This window comes from Salvia hispanica, chromosome 3 (genome assembly GCF_023119035.1).
Source record: "Salvia hispanica cultivar TCC Black 2014 chromosome 3, UniMelb_Shisp_WGS_1.0, whole genome shotgun sequence".
Taxonomy (NCBI): Eukaryota; Viridiplantae; Streptophyta; class Magnoliopsida; order Lamiales; family Lamiaceae; genus Salvia; species Salvia hispanica.
The window spans coordinates 4,607,523-4,625,857 of record NC_062967.1 but is presented as its reverse complement, the minus strand read 5'-3'; the positions used below and the strand labels follow the sequence as shown (position 1 = coordinate 4,625,857).

The window sequence follows — 18,335 nt, the reverse complement described above, 5'->3', positions numbered from 1 at the left end:
TTATACAGAGTTGAAGACTTGAAGTCTGCACTTTCTCTGCAACATTGGTTAATGGCGTCATATTCTTAACGTCAGAGCGCGTCCCAACCACTCGCCCAACACAAATATTAGTTCCGGCGCAATTAAATAAATAAAAGCAATAAAATAATGGGTGGCCAGCCAGCCCATCACAAGGCGCGACGCATGGTAGCAAAACTCCAAATGTCGGCGGGGCCCACCTCCTCCACCACCAATAATTGATCATTCTCATAATCCCATCTGTATTCTCGCTGGCACCTCTCTCCCAATCTCCATCTTCTTCTCCTCCTTTTCTTCTCCTCCTCCTCCTTTTTCTTTAAACCCTAAACCCCCAATTCTCTCCCATGTTTTGACGATATGCTCAAAATGCAATTCCCGCGTCATCTCCTCTTCCAGCTATCGCTGCTGCTCCTCTTCTCATCGCTCTCCTCGATGGCCGATCAATCCGAGCCGTCCATCTACGACGTGCTCAAGCACCACGGCCTGCCGATGGGGCTGCTGCCCAAGGGGATCAACAACTTCAGCCTCGACGACTCCGGCAAGTTCGAGGTGCACCTGGATCGCGCTTGCAATGCCAAGTTCGAGAACGAATTGCACTACGACATGAATATCTCTGGCACTCTGCAATTCGGCCAGATCGACCAGCTCTCCGGAATTTCCGCGCAGGATTTGTTCCTTTGGTTCCCTGTCATCGAAATTCGCGTTGATATTCCAAGCTCCGGCTTGATTTACTTCGATGTTGGAGTCGTCTCCAAGCAGTTTTCTCTCTCTTCATTCGAGACGCCCAGGGACTGCTTGGCCGTTTCCCAACCGGATCTTCACCTTGGTAGACAGGCTGTTGAGACTTTCTCTAAGGTATATATATTTCATAACCTAATTCAGACTCTGAATATTCAAAGTGGTTAGAGTTTGTTTAAGATGCTCATTTGTTGTGAACTGCCATGAACTTTTGCATTCTTACTTTATTCTGCAATTTGTGATATTTGAATATTGGAATAAATGAGCTGGAATGCTGGATGCTTCTTTCTTTGCATTATATGGTATGAAGTTGGGATCTTTTGCTTAATTTAGTCAATTCCTGCAACTTAATTGAAAAGTGATTCCTCCATGTGGGAATTCTAGCAATTTTTCCATATATTATGTGCTGTTTTAGTTAGTTGTCATTTAATGAAGTGCTAATACAGGATTTTATAATGATACTGATTGATGTTGTTTATCTTTAGCTTAGTTCTGTTTTAGGCAATGTTGTTATTTTTATGGAGTGTGATATATGTTCTTGGATTGTTTTTTAATTATTGCTGAATTGGTTCTATATTAGTTGGATATTTGTGCTTTATAGAGAGGAGCTAATGAATGTATTATACTACCTTTTTTTTACTAGATTCGGTTGAGGAAGCATCAGAATAAACTTGGTCGCGATGATAATGTTGCGAGGACAGCATTGTAGAGCAGGCAGGGAACACGAAAGGATACACTAAAGCTCAATCACGTTGGGGATTTTCAATACTTGTATGTACAGGTCTGCAGAGAGTCTGGTGTAGAGATCATATTTCTTCATTCTCGTTTGCGTGCTTGTGGTTGCATCTGTAGTGCCGAGTCTTCAAAGTAGTCGTGTTGCCTCCTGTCCTGATACAAACTGTGCAAAGTCAAGTGGGAGGTGTTGATGGGTGTTGGAGGAAAAACCAGAGATATCTGCATCATTGTGGTAGAGGGGAGATGAACCAAATTGGGGCATCAGGTTTCGGGAATCAGGTGATCTATTTGCCACGGTTTGGTACTACGTTAAATTGGTTACACGATGATGGAGTTAAATGAAATTGTTGAATTGGTTATCTTTTTGTAGTATAAAATGTTAGCTGATGAGTCATACATACTTCTTCCATTCAAGAAATAAGCAATAAAGTTTTCTTTCCCCAATCAGAGCTGTGTTCATCGTATTTTGGCTTATACTAGCTCGCGTTATGCCAGCAGCTCACTAATTCTCGTTTACCTTGACTACAGTGAATGCTAAAGCCTCTCACTTCACGGAGAAGGTAAGAGTAGATAGCCATACCGTCTCGTTTGTAGTGCAGAAACCGTTTATAATCTAATTACGATGAGCTCTGTCTCATGTCCAATACTATGTTACTATATCTTAAGCAGAATATAGAATGGTAGGAAGAGTTGGTTTAATTCCATTGACTAGGAAACAAAGGCAAAGAAAAGTAGGAGTACTAACTGTTTTGTGGAAATCTGCTAATAATTGTCATTCCATTTAGTGATTGCACTGCTAAATAAGTGAATGATATTGTTCTTTCTAAGCACTGGCTCATATGTGGATAGAAAAGATAGGTTGGTTGGTAGTTGTGGAAATGTGATAATGTAAGGCATCAATACTACCTGGATATAGATTCTGTCATGATTTGTTGATTGAATATCAAATTATTTGATGATGTTAGGGGTGACTTTGTTGCTTGTAAGTTGCTTCTTCTTACAAATAATTGAGCATATTTATTGCATCTTGGGTAACATTATTTTGTCTGAACATATTTAAATCTGGGGTAACATTATTCTGTCTGAACCTGGCATGCTGTAAGAGATCATAAGGTACAGTATATCATCAAGTTGATCTGCTCCTCCTTTGGGAGAACAGGGCACTCTGTTTCTCAATGATTACTGTTTATTTTAATGATGGATTACTGTTAATCTTGGGTTTTTAGTCTCCAATTCTCCATGCAATCAACGCTTTATCGCTGTAACCAAGTGGAGTAGTATTTAATAATTATTCGAGTTTTATCAATATTTAAACAGGATTTTGTAATGATTGTCATGTAACTCATTAAACTGCGCCCCATCGTAATTAATTGGGTTTAGTTTCATTAGAAGTCAGAACTATCCGGGCACGAATTATAACCACACAAGCCCTAACTTCTAAATGAAGAGTAATTTCTATACTTATTAACAACCTTGTATTTCTATACTTATTAACAACCTTGTATTTCTATACTTATTAACAACCTTGTATTTTATTAAGGAAACAACAAAAAAAGGAGTAATATTCTGGGCCATTTAGTGATAGTTTTTTTTAGGTGTTCAAATCAAGTGAAATTTTTTTGAAATAGAAACAATATTTTGTAGTATATTTTATTATCTATCACGTTTTATCCTGCTTAACATATTTTGCTAAAAATAAGTTGACTAAGAGTGTCCATAATAACGTGGACAAGGCGGTGGCTCAGTCACAAAAAGTTGTCCACAGCCATTTGTTCAGCCTAAAGTGGACTTGTCTATAGCCACAAATCACATTATTTTATTAATTGTTAGTATATTTTTATTCAATTCGAATAAATATGGAGTATTTATAAATAAAAAATCAAAAAAAAAATTTAAAGAAAAAGGAATCCGGTGCCGCCGCGGCTTGCCGGGCCGTGAAATAGGCACAGCGGGCAGCGTCGCGGCCCCTGTCCCATCGCCCCATCCTCGCCGCCTACTCGGCGCGTCCCCGTTTATAGGGCGCCGCTGTGGCCCTACAGTGGACACTCTGAAGTGTGATGGAATATTGATTGATCTCAAATTATACGAAATTGGGAATATATCTTGAACTAGGTTAATCCATAGTATACTACTTTTAATAATGTGCACGTCAATAAAATTCACTTTAATAAATACTCCTTCTTCCTACTTTAGGAGTCTCGATTTACTATTTTTAGTTGTCCCACTTTTACGAATTCCGGTTGGAATATTTCCACTAACATTTTTCACTCACATTTTATTATAAAACTAAAAGTATATAAAAGTAGAACTCACATTCCACTATCGTTTTTAATCAACTTTTCTTTACATTTCTTTAAATCCAGACTCCTAAAATGGGACAAATGGAGTATAAAACATATACTTTATCTTTATTGTAGTTGAATCATACTCCATCTGTCCCTAAAACATAGACAACATTTGAAACGTCACAAGTTTTAATACACAATTGCTAAAGTAAGAGAGAGTCAGAAAGAAGAAGTGATTGAAGGATTTTTAGTGGAGAATAAGACTCAACTCATTAGAGAGAAAATAATTTCCTTTAATAGAGTTGGTCTATTATTAAGGAACACTCCAAAAATGACAAATATAGTCTATTTTTATGGACAGATGAAGTATTTTTCTTATCATGGCCAAATCTATATTTTGGTAAATACTTAAATCATTTTTAGTATTATTTTTACTTTTCAATCATCTGCTCCCTCCATTCCACTTAAAATATCCATTTTTCTTTTTAAATTTGTCTCATTCAAGATATCCAATTTCTATATTTAAAAATAAATATATTCTTTCCTCTCTTTAATAAAATATTCAACTATATTTTTTCTCTCTATATATTCACTTAACAACTCATACTAAAATTACGTGTCATTCATCAATTGCAAGTCTTGAGTGATGGGAGAGTATAAATTTATCTCATTTTTTTAGTAATTTCTTCTTAACGACTTATTGACTAGAATATGTTCACTCAGATCTGCCAAACGCAATCATTTATCACAGGAAAAGCTGACTAGGCACAGCAAGAAGTGACGTGGCATTGCAGTAAAGAGTTGGAAATGCGTCTAATCCACATTAATCTTATCTAAATCAACAAATGATGGAGGAAAAGTGGCAATAATCATAATTAATCTAATTGAAAAACTGGGATGAATCTCAGTGTTGTTGCAACAAATGCATTCATTACTTTAATATTTTCTCCATTGAGCATTGAGTGTTTCAATTAATCAAACAAATGTTCAACATTAAATGTGTTGTCCTATTTGCATCAAACTATCTAACACTCACCTAATAAAAAATTAAAAATCAACTAAGAAAGAGATAATCATATATTTTACCAACAGTTTCCATTCATAGTATACTTTAAAAAATTTCTTAAAATCTGTGTTGAAACAAAATGATATTTACATATTTATTGATGGATTTATGAAGTGTAAAAGAAAAATTATACTCCTACTCCACTATAAGTAGTCGAATAAAAAATGCATTTAAGTAGACCATATATATATATTGGTTTGGTCTAAGCCCACACTATTAACGGCCCATTATAATATTGACTGGCAGAAACAGACCCATCGATCCAGGATTCTTGCTTGCGTAGAGAGATACAGTATATTTTAATTAACAGGCCCATTGCATCTTGGGTCCTATTTTTGTGATTTATGTACATATTCCATTTAATATTTTTAATATATATTTTTATATCAGAAGGATGTTTTTAATCGACTTATCAAAGATGTTAGTGATGCTAAAATGATTCCTTAAATTAAAACTAAAATTACAGAGAATCAATTAGAATAGATATCAATTTGTAACTATTTATAATTAGCATTAAAGCATTAAACATACAAACCTTATTAAATACCAATATAATTACAAGCATGCTATTAACTGGATATGCATTTGAATTCGAATTTAATCACTCTTAAGAATTTTGACATGTAAAATCGGCTCACGCGATATTCTATGAAAAAAAAAATTCTCTGTCGTGGGTCTAATTAAACCAATTTTATATATAGATCATAAAACCAATTAAATCAAAATTCATTCCTCGGTCCTTTTTTTATTTGAATTAATATTTGTATATCTGACAAAAAAAAAACATTGACCAAGTCTAGTGCAACTTATAGATAATGAATACTACTAGTAGTCTTGTGCGAAACCTTTTGTTAGTAAAAGATTCTTGACATTAAAACTCAAACACTACGCAACAAAATTATAAATATACATATTCATCCACATGCATACACCATGAAAAAAAATGTGTAGTGAGACTATCTGCAAAGTCAGATCTACTAGTAAACAGATATATCCAAATTTAAGATCATATATAGTGGCATACTTACTATCATGTGTGCATATCTTAATCTCACGAATCTTTACTCATAATATAATCTTAAGCAATATAAATAAAACATTAATTACATGAACAAAACCTTTTTCAATTACTAGTTTTGTTCAATTAAAGTGTGAGAAGAGACCCTTTTATATTTGTAACAAAAGCAAATGAAATAATTAATACTAGTATTACTATTTTAGTAATCAAAATACTTTATTTAGAAAAAATGGACATTTGAAGAATTACTCCTCATGCTTTCTTTCCCTAATTTAAAAACAAAAACGAATAAGCACCTACCTCTATTAATATATTACCTATAAAATATATATACCAATCTATAATTAAGTTATAATGACGCTGAAATCATACATAATAATATTCCAATGAAAAAATCTCAAGAATATTTCGCATCAATATTTTAATTGGGGATTCAATAATTTATCATTATAAAAGACTTAAGCATTACACATATAAATCTTAGAAAAGCGTAGTCCCTCTTTGTTCTTTTTAAAAACAAAACCAGGAAAACCGTTTCAAATAAAAAGTGATCTTAATATATATTCTTTTGCAATTACAACACCAGTCCAAAAAAAATCGGGAAAAATCAAAAAGAGGTCATATTAATTTAGTTGAGGTAATACTAATACCCATTGAATAGAAGCAAGGAATAGATTGTAGTAATTCCCAATTATTTCACATGCACAGATAGAAGAAATAATACTATATATATGCCAAAGTATGAATTATAGAAATTAAAACTATATATAGTATAATAAACTATCCCAATATATTTGTATAATTTCTCCAACATCAGAGAAACCTCAATTTCTTGATTTGCAAAGTAGTGATAATTAGTTGAGAGAGGAAGAGTGATGATTGAGTATATCTGACATAACCTGTATCTGTGCTTGTAGGCATTTTATGTAATGAGCAGTTTCACTCAACAAACTGCAATACTCCATTCCTTTCCCTCCCGGCACGAGCCCTCGTAGATCTTCTTCCTGTAGCTTTTCTCTCCTAGGGTTAATCAGTCTGCGTTTTTTGCTGATCGCTTGAAAACGGCGCCTCTTTGTCTTCCTAAGCACGGCCCGGCTCCACGCCCTCTGCGGCCCAACTGCAGACGCCATGGAAGCGCAGGCCGCTGCTCTCGTGGCCCGGTATCTCGTAGACATGGACATAGTCATGCCTCTTCTCTTGTTCAGCCTCTTCATCGCTTGCACAAACTTTACCGCAAACCTAATCTTGATGGCGCTCTGCTGAATATTCATGCTGGTCGAAGAAGAAAATATTAGGGTTTTTGGAATTGGAGAGGTGAAGATTTGGTTCTGACAAAATAGGGCTTCTGACACAAGATCTCTATTGGGAGAGAGAGAGAGAGAGTAAAGGGAATGAGGAAAAGGAGAATATTAGAAAAGAAAGGATTGAAAATGGGAGGTGAGAAGGAGACGTGAGAATCAATTTTCACTATTATTTTAGGTTTTAGGACATACATATATTTCATTTTATCTAATTTCTAATTAGGGTTTTATTTTAAACAAAAAGGAGAGTGATTATAAAAAAAGTTTCAATTTTCGCTTAAAATGTAAGGTCACAAAATATCCTAAGAAATTTTCAAATTTTGCATGAGGATTCAAGAAGACATTTCATAGCTTACTCATTATATTTTTTAAATTTAAATAATTAATGATATTACATATTTTTATATAGATTATTAAAATATGCTAAGAAAATTTCAAATTGTGTGAGGTTCATGGACCCCAACTCCACATATAGCTATGCATGTAAATATGTAATCCTAAAATGAAGACAATCGTATAAAACATTAACTTAAATAAAATGGAATAATAATAATTTATTTATATTCATATATAAAATGATGTTTATATATAGGGGTGTTGGAGGTGAAAAGAGGGTAACTAGTGTGGGCCATGAAAAGGGCCAACTACCATATGGTTGCACATGGCGCCATTAACCCCGTTTCAATGGTGGGCCATTTCCTTTCTTCTTTTGCTCTATTATTTGCTTTATATATTTCTATATAGTATATTAATATTCGTCGAGGGGACCAAATAAAAATCGATTTTAATTCTATATATTTTTGTTAATAGATCATCGATATTGATTTTCAAACCAAATAATAGTAGTATTTCAGCGGAGTACTTTTTATGCATATAATAATATTTTCAATGGTAATGCCTTTTTATGTACTTATAAATTACTCCATATATTTAGTAAGTATATTGGAATATTTTTTGTTGACAATTAACATACTCGTTATCTATGACACCTTAATTGGTCCGAATTTACAACCCAGTTATAAATCAAAAAGCCCGCACCGTATTAAGTATATTTAATTTTGATAAATCATGTCAAACAATTGTGACATATTCTGAATATTTTAATACATTCAATCAAATATTGATATGTTACACAATAAAAATATCTCAATTAAAATCTATCACACATTTATCAGTCACTTTTAAGTTTTACCATAACCTGTAACCCTCCTTTCTGTGCATACATATATTAATTAATTAATTATATTCTCCATGTTGTGTGTTGCGTTATACATATAGATCCATTTTCTACTTCATCCTTTTTGGGCGTAAAGCAATATAATTCGGTTGCGTAGATCAATAGTGGTGGCGGCCGCTGCCGTAATGGTTTGGACCAACCTTAATTTCATTTTAATTAATTGCAATTAAACTCTAACATTAATAATCAGTATTTGTGGCTGCTATTACGGTTACCTAATTTTTAGATATTTGGAAATTTTTGTTTTAACTACTAAAGTAAAACTGATGTGCAAGTTTTTTTTTGTGGCAAGTGATGTTGATGAGGGTTGTTTTCTTTTACGGCACTTTAACAAACTCGATTAATTAGGGGCTTTGTTGAAACTCTCATGATTAATCTTGACTTTAATAGGTAATTGTTTGAAGTTATCATAGGTTTTTACAAAGTAAACAAATCTTTAACAAGCCGGCACTGTCATTGCGTCGACAAGAATATTTAGTTTGCATCATAATCTCAATTAGACTTGTAGTAGTTGTAAATTCCGCAACTAAAAAACATGTTTTATAGTTGTGATAATTAAGTAGTACACTAACACTTTGGGCCCACAGATAGACTTATAATAAAGTTTGACTTCGACTCTAATTAATAAATGAGCTTAACATTATTCACATACGAATTTTGCTGTTGAAATATCAAAATCAGTGGACAGATACTCTATGGCTTATCGCAATTGTGGATTGCTAATTCATAGTTATTTATATGTAATCTTTTTATCCTTAATCTTGATCATCCTTTTTGGAATCTGATACCCAAATACGATCGGTCAAATCTTATATTGTTTCTCAATATTATTGATTAAATTAAAGGCATTTCATTCGTTAGGCATACTAATAAATTATAGTACTATATGAAGATATATTTGAGCCTAAAGAATAAAATGCTTTTTTATGACCTAGTTGCCAATCTGTGTCATCAAATGCCTAGTGGTATGAATGGTCGTCAGATATTCGATGCTTCAAGTTCAAATTTCATTGGAGTGATTAATGTACTTAAATTATTGTTAAATTTACAAGAAATGAAAAAAACATATACATAGTCAAGTTGTTAAAATCGTGACTAAACAATTACAGTATAAATTTGTTTGACACTGTCACATGAACGAGATTCCAGGAGACCAGAAGATATAATAAGCAAGCAATATTCATATTTAATAGTACTAGTAGAAAATTCAATAGATATACACTGCTCCCTCCATCCCATCATAATATATGGAGTACAAATTATTTCACTTTTTTCATACAAATACAATTTAAAGATGTGTTCTTTGTAATATATATAATCCTCTCCCAATATGGTTTCACATGGAGTATTATTTATGAAATACAGATTATTGCTTTGATTTTCAATACAATTTCAGTATTATAATTTTACGATTAATATGACAAATGTGCTTCACGCAAAAGAACAACCCCTTTTGAGATGGAAAGCCATCGCATGCTTAATCATTAATTGTCTATGTTCAAAAGTTGTTTGAAGTAATCATCTTGGCTTAACCCTCACTCGAAATCATTAATTGTAAACTAAATTGTATTAGTAATTAAAATGAAATTCTAATTTGTATTTCTACCCCATTTTGTTTGAACTAGTCTCTCCTATCGACTGTTTTTTATATACTCCCTCCGTCCGCCATTAGGAGTTTCATTTTTTGGCGGCACGAGTTTTAAGAAATGTTAAGAAAAGTAGATGGAAAAAAGTTAGTGGAATAAAGGTCCTACTTGTATATATTAGTTTTAAATGAAATGTGAGTGAAATGAGTTAGTTGAAGGGGGAACTCTATTAGTAGTACTATTTATGGTAAAAGTGAACCGGGGCTCCTATTCACGGACGGACTAAAATGAAAAAAACGAGACTCCTATTCACGAATGGAGGGAGTATATGATATATCTATATGCAGTTGTCATAATTAGTGCACTTTTAGTACCTCAGTGTCTGATATATTGATACGATTCAAGAGTTGAGAAAGTGAAAACAAAATCAACAATTAAAAGACGATGATAACTGTATTACATTACTCAGTGAAGGGGAAAATGGAGTTTAAAAGGTGATAACAGGAGAATCATCTTACGAACTAAGTTATATTCTAAGTTATATTCATAAAATATGACGAGATAGATGATTAAAACAGTTGCCGATAATAAGATACGACAGTGTTTACGATATTCCAATAAACACATTTACAAAGAACAAAAATATATAATCTTATAGTAGTAGTATGATTTAAGGATGCAATATTATTAATCTTCATATCTACTTGGTAACTTGGGTGAATAATGCCAACAAGGAAATACCACACAAAATATATCATTACAAGGAGCACTCTAGTATACTGTATACCAATTCAAATACACATTTATGACTATACATTTGAGCTGTTTTCTGCTTCAGTAAAAAACTGCATTCAAATCGCTCAATACTCTCTACACAGGCTTCAAATTCACTAACATCTCCAAAATTTGCAATCAAGAATCAATATAATATATTTGCTTGGTTTCTAAGGTTTGTTACCCGGTGTAGAGACCACATCAGTTACTGCTGCTGTCATCTGTTGATGACTCAGAAGCTGTGTCGTCGAGTGTCGAGTTTGAGCTAGAGTCGACAAGGCTTCCAGTTTCAGTGTCTGAAGCTCCACAAGCTCGGTCTTCAACAGGTTGTTTCAAGGTCCAGTACATTATACTTGCTGTCAATGTCAGCATCATCTTTTGATTCACCTAATTTATGCACACAACAATGATATGTATGAATAAGAAAATTGAGAAAGTGTGGATTGAGCTCGTGTAGGAGAAACGAGGATTACCTCGATTATATCTTCAGGGAGCAAAAATATGGAACATCCAAGTTTCCTTGCAATGCTAATGATATAGGTTGCATTCATTTTCTTCTCCTCCTCTACAAAATTCATAGTTCATGAGCTTACATAAGATTCATTTTTTTTCATTACATAAGATTCAGTTGTAAGCAAGAGAAATGAAGACTTAAGCAAAAAAATATATCGCTGAATGACATTCTCTTAAACAGGAGAGTCAAAATGATCATAATGCACGCGCTTTGTTAGAACCTATATCATTTGCCACACTCCTTGTCTTGTTTGGTATAGATAAATTGTCAAGAATTCGTGCTTTGACAAAATGCTTTTCTTGATGCTATAAGCATGAAAGACGAGATGGAAAGAAGTATCACAAGTTCAGGTAGAAGTAAACTTACCATTCGATCCTTTTGTGACAAGGCTCCAATTGACAGATCTCGGTCGCACAGCACTAAGAAGCTCGAGGAAGAAAATTCCATCAGACAATTTCTTATCCTGCAGTTTGATATTGCAGATACTTTCAGGAATCACAACAAAGATACTAGGTGCTAAAATTGACCAGCGTATACTAGCTAAGGTCTACGAAAATACTGCTGTTATACTTTGTTACCTCAGCAACATCAAATAAATAGCTTGTACTTGAACTAGTTATACTCATTGTGATCAATCTCGTTATTACCAAATGAACAATAGAATGTTTAATATAAATATTGCCATTATTAAGATTCCAACAGCCCTATATTATGTAAAGTTTTGAATGTTACAGTGACTTCAGGATTCAGCAAAGCTTAAGAATTGCAAGTTCTAATGCAGGTATCCAATTATTTCCATACATGAAAAGAAAGATACTTGTACAAAATCTAGCAATAAAATTTGAGCATCACCTAAAGAAACATGAGCAATTGACTATGCTTGTTCAGTTTTCCAGTAATATTAGCGTGAAAGTGAGAATTAGCTAAAGATAATGGAATTGTAAATTTAATGGATGCTAGCTGATTAATACCTTGAAACTGTCCATGCGGCTTTGGCTCCCTGAGTTTCTGACCTTGCTGTTAGCCCACTCCAAAATGTCGGCATCAGTAATTTCTTTCCCATGAGAATGGGATCTTAGATGTTTCAATAGTTGAAGCATGTTAAATCGCATCAGCTGCCATAGATATGCTGAAAGTAAAGTTAAAACACAGTAGTCAACATGCATAGAATCAATATCTTATTTCCTTGAACTCATCAGCTGCGGTCCATAGTGATTTACCTTAGCAATGACTAATAAGCAATAACCTATAGAAGGGGGAATCATTAAGAACATACCTAGTATCAATTTCTTATTTCCTTGAACAATATCGTTTCCAGCAACATTAACAAGGGAAAACTTCAACTGCTTCCCAATTTTGACAACTTGGTTGCAATTTTCTACTTTCCTGAATGGCATTTTTATTGGTGGCTTAGAAGCAATTTTCCAATTAACAATCCCTGGAGACACCTTGTCAAGTGTCTCTAAGAGTAACCATCTGCACACAACAAAATTATAGCATAGTTATTCTTTAATGTATTTGTACTTCAAAATGTTCTAGTTAGAGGAACAAATTGCAGATTTAACCAGACTAATGAATCTTGTAAAAAGAAAGGTAAAATTTAATTAATTACAATCTTTACTTCACATTTATAAACCACGAGGCAGAAATTTCAAGTAGCTTTACTTACCCATTTCTGAGATCTTCAAAGACATTATCAATGTATGAAGAATTTCCCAGACTATTAAGCCAAAAACGAAATACTCTCTCTTCTCTGGAGGTTTGTGCATCATCAGGAAGAGTTTCAAGAAAAGATATCTGTTTTGTTTGGGTTGAGAGTCCATTCCTTCATATGAAATTAACAATAACTGTAAGCAAAAGGGGAAATAAGGAAAATAAAAAATACTCTATATATATCAGAAAAGCTGGCAAAAGTTTATTTTAATTGGAGCTTATTTGAGTACACACAGAAAGTTGACGCTGGAAGCTGATACTAAAGCATATTTCTAAGTTACAGGTTTCAAGGTCAAGGGACACGCAGTAAAAAGAGAAGGAATAAGTTATTTAAAAGATGTATACAAGTTATAGGTGTGTCAGATTTGCAATTAGCCATAACTCAACTGATTTTAGACCTCATGCAAACTTTATATGTTTATCTATATAGAGAACAGAGCCTAACTTGGTGTTAGTAGAAACAGAAGAAGAAATTATCTAATTCTTGGCTGCAAACTGTTTTCCCATCAAACATACTTTGTTGCATACATATTCAAAAGAAAATTTACTCATTAACGGCTAGGGGAAAAACATGTATAGGTCAAAGTTAAATTTGCCTGTGTCTCTCACCTATGCTGGAAGATGTGTGCCACAAATGCAAGATTGAGATTTGGAGAACCTTCCACAATATCTTTAGCTGTTAAGTATCTTTTGCAACCCATCTTATCAGCATGCTCAAGAACCAACTTCGCTCTTTCCAGAGGATCTTTAACTTTCAGTGTTGAAGGATTACTGTGTTCTGGAGCCAGAACATTCAACAGATGAGCGTAAGCCTCTGCATCCTACATGAATCATGACGGAATTCATGCCTTAAATATACCATACTTGAGATAGATCAGGAAAAAACCACAGATGTACATATACTGAACTTTATTTCAGTTTCTTTCAGGATCAAGAAGTATTTAAACAAGTAAGATAATTCTAAGCAGTCATGGCACCTCAATATTAACAATATACTTCTTATTTCTTAACATGTTTCTTCTCAAGCTTCAATTAAAAGAAAATGCATTTGAGTTCTGGCGCTGCTTGAAAACACCATGGATGTGCTCCAAATTAGGATAAAAAGATAAATAAGAAAACAAATAAATGTGCATTGTTATTAGAAGTAAAAGAACTATATGAACTAAAACAGGTTGAGCAGCTATTGGAGGGTTGATGAGATTCATGAGAAGGAACATATGTGCAATACGAAAGAACAATAAATGCTGGAAATTCAAGTGTGTTTACTTTTATAACACATCTCCATTTACCTTCACATCAGATGAAAAATTTGTAACTGTTTTTGTGTATCCACCCTTTTTTAACTGAAAATTCATCCACCTGAGCAGGATCTTCTCTGGTGGTAAGTTCATCAGCTCCTCCACATCCTATGTTATCAAGAAATATCATAAAAGTTCACATATGTGAAAAGCCATATTGTTTAGTTGAAAGCGCAAGTGAGTACCGTGCTGTCACCAACAAGCTCCACTAATTGTGGTGTCTTTTTTAAGTTGAGGTCAGCCAACAGTTGTATCTAGATCAACACATGAACTTGGATGTCAAGTTCCAGCATATGAAATATTGTGGAGGGATTATAAAAACCTTTCTTTAGGTCTAACATTTGAAAGATCTAACGCCAACCACTTCAAATTCTAGCATATGAATGATAAATATTGTTGTTAAGCATGCCAGTATCCTCACCTTGATAATCTGAGATATGACCCCAAGAACAAGGTGCCTCTGCAATTTAGACACGAAGCAAGGGTAAATATATAAGCCTGTGATTCTAGACATAGAGAAATTCATTATTAATAACTACAACTGTAATCTTAGAATGAAAGCGCAGTTATCTACTGCAGAACTTAAGAACTGAACAGCTGCATGGATGTCTTAAACTTGCCTATCTGACGGAGAGAAAGATTTTAGTATAACAAAAAACAACTTTAACTATCTAGTAACCTTGAGATACATAACAATCTATACAAAAATAAATAAGCAAAGCATACACATCTTTAATCTCAAGTTCTGCAAATTGGTACAGAGCAGCATATGCATAAAGAGCAACAGAACTATCCATATGCTGAACAATCTTATAACCAAAAGAGATACAACGAAAGAGAAATGAATCGGGAAACTGTCAGAATGGTATTATTGTCCTAGAAAGTGAACATACCCTTCCTTCAATAAAGTCTTGAGTCCCTATATTGACAACAGTACATCCAATTGCCTTGGCAGAGTTAAGGCATAGGGTATGATTCTCATTCCTCTCCCATGGGTTGAGCACCCTCTTTGTATTAATAGCCCGCTCATCAATTGTTCCAGGTACAGCAACATTTATAAGCTTGCTGCATCCAAGAGACACTTTTCTGTTATTAAGTATTCAGAGAAACACTCAGCATACAAGAGTAGATGAAGACAAAATATAATCATCACCAGATAAGAACTCCATCCTTGGCAATCTCAAAGAGATCATTAGTTGCAGCATCTAAAGGAAGGTACTTTTTCAAGAATTCATCTTCTCCTAGATAGTTATTGATGTGAGCAACATATGATGCCTTCTCAGGCTCGCTTATGGTATGAAGCAATGTTGAGGTAGGAGACTTCAAAAAAGCAGATGCATTTTTTGCACCAATTCCCCTCTTTTCAGTTGCAAGAGTTTGAAGTTTAAGATAAACCTGTAGCAGGATAAACCAAATGTCACTCTGTGAATAGAAAAGTGCTGTAGAAGATATAAACAAATCAAGAAGATATAAACAAATCAACAAACATGAAGCAAATTTTATCAGCTAAAAAGGGCAATAACAACAAAACAGAGCTGGGAACAACTGGTTGAGCAAAAAGAGAGAGAAAATTTTCATGTAAATCCTCATTGCAGGAAAGACTTTTCACTGAAGATGAGAACCATCCTTGTTAGCACTTAGATGCAAACTTTGTTGAATTTGAAAATCTAAAAGTTCCCAGGAAAATGGATTCATCTGATAAAGTGACAATGCATACTGCAAAAACATGATCATGATCACAGTTACAAACTCAGGCAAAAAGAGTAATTTGGCCGGCCCATTGATGGAGATTAAATCTTAAGAAAAATCCGACCTCAAAGCAGATGCCACTTATGTTGATGAGGGGAAAGTCGAACACAGCAGAACAAGAAAAAATAGACGTGATAATGCATACTGATCAAATATTTCAGCACATCAACCTATGGGAAACAAGTAAAGTCTGTTCAAATGCAAAATCGCCAGTGATTGATAGAGTCGGCAATTCAAGCAACACTTCTTAGAGATGAAACCATTGTCAATATCTTGGCATTGAGGACAAACATTTCCTTGAAGCTCCATAAGCTCACAAGAACACGGAATCACTGCTTTCGATATCTATGTTTTATAAAAAAACTCAAAAACAGAAAAGAGGAAGGGTACGATTCTTATAACCTGTTAATTAATTTTGAAATCAACGCCAAACAACAACCCTTACTCCATTCACAAACACTGTTCGATCAAAATCCAGAAAAAAAAACGCAAATCCAAACATTTTTACCCTCAAAAAGAGCTCAAAATCGACATCAACGTCCAGATTCTGATACGACTCCTGAAGAAACGCAGCTCTCTCATGCTCCGTCAGTGTCTCTCCGACGTGCTTCAGCCTGGACATCTTCTCCGGCAGCTCCGCCAGCTTCAAGCCTCCGTCGCTCTCCCTCCTCATCGCCATGAACTGCAGGAAACCGCACTCGTCACAGCCGGAAACGGAAAATGAAAAGCATCCGACAACAATCAAATCAACACTCACCGATGATTTCAAGCTGCGGAGCTCCACCTGAGTGAACTGGTTCTGGAGCCATGGATCCGAAACCAGCACTCCTACATAACCAGCCATGAATCGCCGACGATCTCTGCAGCTGAATGTGATGATAGATTTGAGGGGGAATTTGAAAAACAATCGGAGAAATTTAAGAGGAAAAGAATATTTTGAGTGAGAAGGGACGGGAGAGAAACTGTCTGTTAGCTGAGTTTTTTTTCGAATTTTTCGAGATTTCAAATTTTGACGGAATTACCCTCAGCTTTATTGGATTGTACGTTCTGCGCTGATAAATTAATATTAATAAATATGAGAAATGCAATTGTTTATTTCTGGAAAGGGATGTTTGACTGTTTGTAATTAACGGTCACTGATTTAGTTATGGGTTGATTATGATATTTTTAATGTATGACTTACTCCTACTATTTTCATTCACGGATTAATAAGCTAATTTTAGGTACGAGTTTAAGTATCTGTTTAAATGGAATGAGTGAAATGAAAATCCCACGGTTATTATAATTTAAAAATTTTAATTAATTAATTTAATAGTACAGGGACAAATCCCATAATAAATTGACTAATAATAAGTATCACGTGGATGTGGGTGAATTTATGGGTGAATGATAATTATTTGTGTGTGGGTCTTTACTTTGTATTGCAATTTATGTTAGAAAAGATACAATTCTATGAAAATGTTACTACTCATCATTCCTTTAAAAGTAAGTTTAATGAGATGCTATAGCAGTTTTAAACAAAAAATATTTGATGTATTGAGAGTGAAAAAATGGTCTTACCTTAAAAGTAATATTAGTAATGATTAAAAATATATTGAGAGTTAAGAAAATTGTGAAGTACTACTATGTAATGCTACCACGAGAAAATTGTGCAGTATAAAAGGTAAATTGGTTGATATATTGAGAAAAATATATTAGTACTATTTTTTTGTGGTATAAAAAGGTAAATTAGTTCATTTGTTGATGACGGACTATAAATTTGATTTTGTTGGATTAATCGACCTTATTCATATACAGGTAAATTAATATGATTAAAGAAAAAATTTGAGTAATACAGTATTAGATTTGAGTAAATTAATGTGATTAAAGAAAAAATTTTGAGTAATACAGTATTAGGAAATAAAGTAAGAATATAACACTAATCAATTTCTTTATATATATGATTGCTTGCTGATAGAGAAATTGTTGAAACTTAACTGCCTTCGTCTGTTATACATAAACAAGTCGTAAAATATATTAATGGTAACTTATTATGATTACTTTACATTTGTACACGAGGAATAAAAATATAATTAAAACTAGTATGCAATTGATTAGTTCCAATCAGTAAGGAATTTTACTCACTGATTGATGGTCTTAACGAAAGTAAGCTGTTTTCTGAAAAAAAGGAGGAATAATTATTTGTTGGACTTTTAAATGATTATATCTGTATTAAAATAATTTTATATGTTATTAAGGGACCATAAATTCCATATTTTAATGCCTAAATGATTTTTAAAGCATGTACTTAATCTTTTGTTTAC

At 33.6% G+C, this 18,335-nt stretch overlaps 3 protein-coding genes across 4 annotated transcripts; 1 reads left to right on the top strand and 2 right to left on the bottom strand.

Annotated features, from left to right (window-relative positions):
* Positions 1-259: 259 nt before the first annotated feature.
* Positions 260-2,531, top strand: LOC125215122. 2 transcript variants are annotated; one of them, XR_007175215.1, is made up of 3 exons: positions 260-873; positions 1,400-1,770; positions 2,020-2,531. XR_007175215.1 is itself a non-coding variant. In XM_048116444.1 (2 exons), exons 1-2 carry the CDS (start codon positions 376-378, stop codon positions 1,463-1,465), a joined length of 564 nt encoding a protein of 187 aa, XP_047972401.1. In that variant the 5' UTR covers positions 260-375; the 3' UTR covers positions 1,466-1,935. The 2 variants fall into 2 exon arrangements, 1 of the variants encoding a protein (XP_047972401.1); XM_048116444.1 differs by lacking the exon at positions 2,020-2,531 and having other exon boundaries at positions 1,400-1,935.
* A 4,183-nt stretch (positions 2,532-6,714) lies between these two features.
* LOC125215762 (transcription factor IBH1-like) lies at positions 6,715-7,131 on the bottom strand. Its single transcript, XM_048117298.1, has one exon. It carries the CDS (start codon positions 7,129-7,131, stop codon positions 6,715-6,717), a length of 417 nt encoding a protein of 138 aa, XP_047973255.1.
* Positions 7,132-10,722: 3,591 nt separating this feature from the next.
* LOC125210840 (fimbrin-2) lies at positions 10,723-17,017 on the bottom strand. Its single transcript, XM_048110443.1, has 14 exons — positions 16,790-17,017; positions 16,541-16,714; positions 15,437-15,678; positions 15,177-15,348; positions 14,705-14,743; positions 14,469-14,537; positions 14,275-14,391; positions 13,595-13,806; positions 12,942-13,097; positions 12,549-12,748; positions 12,244-12,401; positions 11,639-11,735; positions 11,232-11,323; positions 10,723-11,145 (listed from the first exon to the last, which is right to left on the bottom strand). The coding sequence occupies exons 1-14, from the start codon at positions 16,874-16,876 to the stop codon at positions 10,960-10,962; spliced, it is 2,001 nt and encodes a 666-aa protein (XP_047966400.1). The 5' UTR covers positions 16,877-17,017; the 3' UTR covers positions 10,723-10,959.
* Positions 17,018-18,335: the final 1,318 nt, after the last annotated feature.

Excerpts from the sequence above, each read along its gene's own strand:
- LOC125215122 (XM_048116444.1), top strand. The coding sequence starts at position 376 with ATGCTCAAAATGCAATTCCCGCGTCATCTCCTCTTCCAGCTATCGCTG. Across the intron at positions 874-1,399 it reads CTGTTGAGACTTTCTCTAAG|ATTCGGTTGAGGAAGCATCA; the intron begins GTATATATATTT and ends TTTTTTTACTAG.
- LOC125215762 (XM_048117298.1), bottom strand. The coding sequence starts at position 7,131 with ATGAATATTCAGCAGAGCGCCATCAAGATTAGGTTTGCGGTAAAGTTT.
- LOC125210840 (XM_048110443.1), bottom strand. The coding sequence starts at position 16,876 with ATGGCTGGTTATGTAGGAGTGCTGGTTTCGGATCCATGGCTCCAGAAC. Across the intron at positions 14,392-14,468 it reads AGCTTGTTGGTGACAGCACG|GATGTGGAGGAGCTGATGAA; the intron begins GTACTCACTTGC and ends TTGATAACATAG. Across the intron at positions 11,736-12,243 it reads GCCGCATGGACAGTTTCAAG|GATAAGAAATTGTCTGATGG; the intron begins GTATTAATCAGC and ends ATCAAACTGCAG.